Here is a 6,000-nt window from a genome sequence, read left to right as displayed (position 1 = left end):
CTAAAGCAAGTCATACGGCTAAGCCCAGAGACAATGTGGGACAGGTCTACACAAAGGAATGGATACCATAAGCCAGGATTCATTGGGACTATTCTAATAATCTACCACCAACACACTTAGAAAATGATTGAGCCAGTTGTCAAACTTTCGGCCATCTGTTTCTGGAGCCCACCCACAAAACTGGTGTCCTAAAGACTGTGAGGAATGGGTTCTTAGTGAGTAGCTTTTCCAAACCTCACTTCCCTGCTCCAAGCCCAATGAGTCAGAATCCCTTATGGGTAAGAGATATAGGACAGAAGGTAGTGGTAATCCCAAGCATTTGAGACTGAAATAACTGTAGAGGATTCCAACAGGCACTGGGGATGTAGAGGGTTCAAAACCAAGAAAGACACAAGTCTTTACGCCCAACTTCATTTTCCACAGAGTACATTCTCCCCCCCCCCCAAGTAATCTCTACACCCAAGCTGGGGCTCCAACTCACCACCCCAAGATCAGGAGTCACGTGCTCTTCTAACTGAGCCAGCAGGTACCCCTCACAGAGCACATTCTTAACTGCCATTATTACACTAGAGAGGCTGCCTTGAAATTTAAAAAAAAAATGCTTTTCATGGTTAAGTTAGAGCAGTAGTTCTCAAACTTTTGTGTGCATCAATATTAACTGGAGGGCTTGTTAAAACACAGATGACTGGGCCTAAACCCCAGTTTCTGATTCAAGGGGTCTAGAGCAAAGTACGCCAATTTGCACGCTTAACAAGCTCTGCTGTCCAGGAACCACACTTTGAGAACCGCTGAGTTAGTGCAATAGAATGATTTAGTGGTAACATTCCTCCCCCGACTAACATTTATACATTGCATTTAGGATTAGAGCACATTTACAAGGTCTTGGGCGGTGCGTCAGCGGATAAGATAAGGGTAAGATTTAGATCTTGATTGTGCTTGAGCAGATTTACTCTCTAAGTGGATCTACTCTCTAAGGCAGGAAGCCTAAGTGTCATTAGGTTCAGATAAAGTGGAGATCTCCTTCCTGAGGAGGAGATGAAGGAAAGACGGGAGTAGGAGACCCTTCGACCTTGGCCCTGAAAGAGGTCCAGGACCTGGACACGTGTAAACAGTGTAGAATCACTAAATTCTTTTTCGCCTTGGCAAAGAGAAAAGCAAAAAACAAAAACAAACCTTTGCAAAAACCCGGAAAAGGTGACATTCTTGCCTCCCACTCCAGCATTAACGGTCTACAAGCTGCTGGCATCAGAACGAGGAAGCTTATTTTCGGTGCCAAGGCCTCAGTCTCAAACCCCTGGCTTCGCCCTCCCTTCGGAGCTCCCAGAGCGGGTGCGTCAAAGACCGGAGTGCCTGGCCGAGGCCACGGTGGGAGCTTCAATCTCCAAAAGCCTGAGCAGGACGCTGCCCCCCGCGAGGTTCCGAGCGGTGGCGAGGCCCGTGCGGGGCTCGGGGGCCGCACGCCGGGGCACTGTTCAGAACAAGCCCCAGGTTTAGGCCTGGCGCTTGCGCGGAGCGGTGGCAACGACACTACCGCCGAGCAAGACGTTCAGAGCTGTTTTTTCCCGGTTCCCTGCATTATACTTAAAGGTGGCGCCAGCACTGCCGATGCTCCCAGTCCATTCCTCCACCATCACTTACCGGAGGGGGCGGGGACTCATGTGCATGCTCCTAACTCCCGTGGGTGCGCCTCCCGGGAGCTCGCGGACTGCGCTTGCGCGGCCCCGCCCCGTCCCTTCGCCCCGCCCTGTTAGCCCCTATACGGCCGCTAGGGGTAGCGGCGGCGGCTGCGGCCTGAGAGCGCTGCCGCTTTGAGGGCGCGGGAGCCCTACGGAACGCAGAGGAGGGCAGGCGAGAGGGTGGGAAAGCCGGCAGGAGCGGAGGGCGGCGCCGAAGGAGGGCGGCGCGTGGCTGACTCATCCCTCTGGAAGATCAAACTGACAGAGACAAACCCTAGCCAAACCCGCCCGCCCGCGCCGCCCCTCCTCAGCCGGGAGGCGCCCGCTCGCACCGCCCACCCGCCCTCTCCCGGCCCGGCCGCCTCACAGAAAGTTTTTCTCGTCCGAGGGACCGAAGACGTCGCGGGCCTTTCGGAAGGGAAGAGGGGCAGAAAAGGAGGCGATCGCCGCGCGGGCCCGGGGAAGTGCATGGTGCCCGGTGCCTCGGCTGCCAGTCAGGAGGACATCGGGGCGGGGTCCGGCTGAGCCTAGCTCCTTTTTCCCCCCTGCCTCGCCAGAAGTCGCCCTCCCGGACTGCCGCGGGGGTGCCCGCTCCTCAGCCCGCCATGTCCCGGCTGCTGCCGCTGCTGAGGAGCCGGACCGCGCGCAGCTTGAGGCCGGGCCCGGCCGCCGCCGCTGCCGCCGCGCCCCGCCCGCCGTCCTGGTGCTGCTGCGGGCGGGGGCTGCTGGCGCTCGCGGCCCCCGGCGGCTTCCGAGGGCTGGGCACCCACCCCAAGAAGGAGCCCATAGAGGCGCTGAACACGGCGCAGGGCGCGCGCGACTTCATCTACAGCCTGCACTCCACCGAGAGGAGCTGCCTGCTCAAGGAGCTGCACCGATTCGAGTCCATTGCCATCGCCCAAGGTAAGGGGTCGAGTGAGGGGCGAGCCTGGGGCCCCGGCGTCCAAATCGGCTCCCCGGGAGCCCTCCAGCCCCTCGGCCAGGGACCCCTGCCGCCGGCTCCCCTCGCCCGCCTGGCTTCGCGCCTGGGACGTCCGGGCACGGGGGGCGGGGGTTGGTAGGGGGGAGACCTTCCGCCTCCTGAGTGTCCCCAGGGCAGGTAGGACAGGCGCGGATCGTGCCAGGCCGCCCGGATCGACGCCTGGCTGGTTCCTCCCCAGCCTCAGAAGCCGAGCTTCAGTCCAGATTGTCAACCGATACTGTTTTAATTGTGCTTTGATTTGTTGTGTGCCTCCCCTCCCCAGCCCTCCTGTCCCCCCAAGCCCTTGCTGCTTTCTTGTGAACGTGCAGCTACGCAGGTGGCATGCCGTGCCTGCTTGAAAAGTGCTGCAAACACGAGAGGTAGAAGAAACTTTCTTGAAAGGTTATCAAACCAAGATGTATGGGTGTCCAAAAGAAGGGGAATTGCTTCCTAAGGCAGAGATGCTCTCAGCTGTGTGTTTGCACACATATCTAGTTGTATTAAATTAAGCAGCCAAAGGAAACATTTTCCTGGGAAATGGAAAGAATGAATCAAACCGAGAACTGCAGATACGTAACTTGCAAGCCCCTGTAGGTTCGGCGCTGCACAAGTTAAACTCCAGTTTTTGTTGTTTCCCCAGAGGTTGAAAGAATGAAGTAAATAAGAAGGTATTTTTCTGGGAATCTGGCTCTACAATGAAAAGCAGACTTCTGCTTTAAAGTAGTGTGGAACGGTGAAAGGCTATTTTTAAGCTAACATGTTAAAATAGGATATTTTTAAAACCAGTGCAGAATGCCCTAGGTCTGAATTTGAGTGCAGGTGAAAAAGCTAAGAATACAGAAAATCAAAAGGATGAAAGAAGTAAGTGATTAATTCCACCTTAAAATATTTTTGCAGTCTAAATACAGTAGTACAGACAAAATACATAATACAGACAAAATACATTGCTATTTTATATTACATTCTGATGTGTTTGATATTTGTAAAAAAGTTTACCTCCCTCCCCAAAGTTGATAGGTACACAAACATCCCATAGATTCCTAAGTTTAGAGTACATTCATTGGAACAAGGCATTTGATTTGCCAGAGGCACTTGAAAGTGTTTCTTTGGCCTGTGTACAGGAATGAAGGAAGGTCATATAAGCATGACTTACCTGTACTGCTTCTTTGGAAACTTTTTCTTAGTTGTGCCTTTGAACTGCTTTTTTTTCTACATTCAGGAAATTGTGGACCAGTTTATAGTACCGGATATTCCAGATATAGTCTGTGCACAAAGCTTTTAAGGGAAAAATGTAGCATCGCAATCAGTTCAGTTATTAAGTGTGCAATCATGCCATTATATGAAGCAATAATCGAATACTAGCATATTTGTAAGGTATGTTTGTACTCATTGTGTGGTTTAAAAATACCCAGTTCTGAAAATGTGCTCCTGGGAAAATAATATAGCCAGTCATATATGCCGTAATATTAATTTTAGAAATGTTTTCTCCATGGACAACACTATTTGAACATACATTTGGCTTTGTCTAAGTAATTTCTTGGAAATTCTTCTGCATTGACATTGTTACACATTTGCAGGGCCCTATTAATATAATTTTATGACAGTTCTTGAAAAGCAAATCCTGTGGTTGGATAAATTTTACCTCATACCTTACTGTTTTAGCACGTGGCAGTAGTATTGCAGTAGAGACGCTCCATTTTCCAATGAAGATAATTTTAAATTGGACACGGTTTTAAATATTTTGGAAAGGACCTATAAACTTCAGTCAGTGGAGATCAGTTGGCATCAATTAAACTTAATAAGTATGTAAGTTATATGAGAGAGAAGTTAGTAATTTGTCTTCTTTGTTCAAGATAAACTGGCAAAAATGTAGGAAACAATGTGGTAGTCAAATGCTTATCTCCTATTCGTAAGCTAAAGAACTTCAAAGTTTAAATCAACTATTTTTGCCAGTAATGATGACTAAATTATTGCCTGTTGATTCAAATGATACTTACTGATGCTGCTGTTTTAATTTTTAGTACAGTCTTTGTATTCCTTATTGTGTTCAATATCAATACATACAGTTCCTATGGAGATTACTGAAATCATTTTTCCCCCATCAAACAAATGAAAAACTCCCATGTTTTTCTTTTATTGTTACTTTTTGGATGTTTTAAAATAAATGACTCGTGTACTGAATGTATGTGCACTAAATGCATTTGCTAATTAAATAAATTATGTTAAAAGGACTGTTTCTTATTATAGGAAATCTTACGTGTTCTTGGAAAGTGTGCTTGTATGATCGAAAGAAGTGTTTTTTATTTGGTATGCAAACATTACAGGAAAAAAAATCATCCGTGCTCTGATATGCTTGGGAAATCTATTGTTGAAATTTGGTACATTTGCCCTTATCTTTCTTATGTGTTTATCAGTAGGCATGTGATATGATCTGTGACAAGATAAAGTTTTACATGATTCTAAATAGATAAGACAAGCTTTGTGGGATATCTTATCGTAGTTAAATAGGATATTGTGATTTTTAAATTACAAAATGATTTCATTCCCAATTTTAAAAAAGTTGATGTTGTGTTCCCACTCAACCTGATCTCTGTTCTTCCAGAAACAGTCCATATTTTCCTGATAGTGCTTTGTTGGTTCATTGTTTTTATAAGTAGGACTGGCAAACTGACATTACAGTTGCCTTCAATTTTAACCAAGATTTTAAAAACAAATTTTCTCCCAATTATTGCAGTCACTATTTCTAATTTTTTTTTTTTTACTTTTAAAACATATGAGTTTGGTTTTTGATGAATAGGCAATGCTCATTGTATTAGTTACACATTGCTGCATAACAAATTACCGTAAAACATAGTGGCTTAAAACAAACATGTTTTATCTGACAGTTTCTGGGGATCAGGAATCTTGTATAGGCTTAGTAGGATGTTTCTGACTCAGGGTATCTCACAAAGTTGTTTGAATCAAGCTTTTAGCTGGGGCTGCATCAGCTGAAGTCTTACCTGGGGATGGAGGGTCCATTTTCAAGAAGGCTCACTCATATGGCTATTGGCTGGAAGTCTCGTTTCTTGCCATGTGGGCCTTTCTACATGGCTGCCTAAGTATTCTCAACATGGTAGCTGATTTCCCCCAAAATGAGTGATAGGAGAGAGCGAGAGCCTAAGGCGGAGGCCACAATCATAAACTCAATCTTAGAAGAGATAGTCCATTTCTTTTGTCCTCATACATAGCGGGAGGGTACCATACAGGTGCAAATAACAGGCGGTAGAAATCATTGGGGGCGATCTTGGAGGCTGCCTTCCACACTTACTTAAAGGTGTTAAAATTAATGTTTATTGGAGGATTACACAGAGAGATAATAGCTGG

The 6,000-nt window shown here is 47.0% G+C and overlaps 1 protein-coding gene across 1 annotated transcript in view; it reads left to right on the top strand.

Moving 5' to 3' along the window:
- The first annotated feature begins 2,020 nt into the window (after positions 1 to 2,020).
- TMEM65 (transmembrane protein 65) overlaps positions 2,021 to 6,000 on the top strand; it is a 61,304-nt gene continuing 57,324 nt past the window's right edge. The window contains exon 1 of the mRNA XM_040625775.1: positions 2,021 to 2,579. Coding sequence (XP_040481709.1) covers positions 2,282 to 2,579 — 298 coding nt within the window. The 5' untranslated portion in view covers positions 2,021 to 2,281. The remainder of the gene's footprint in view (positions 2,580 to 6,000) is intronic.

The sequence above is a fragment of the Ursus maritimus genome, unplaced genomic scaffold (assembly GCF_017311325.1).
Source record: "Ursus maritimus isolate PB19 unplaced genomic scaffold, ASM1731132v1 scaffold_9, whole genome shotgun sequence".
Lineage (NCBI taxonomy): Eukaryota > Metazoa > Chordata > Mammalia > Carnivora > Ursidae > Ursus > Ursus maritimus.
This window is presented reverse-complemented; position numbering and strand designations above follow the sequence as displayed.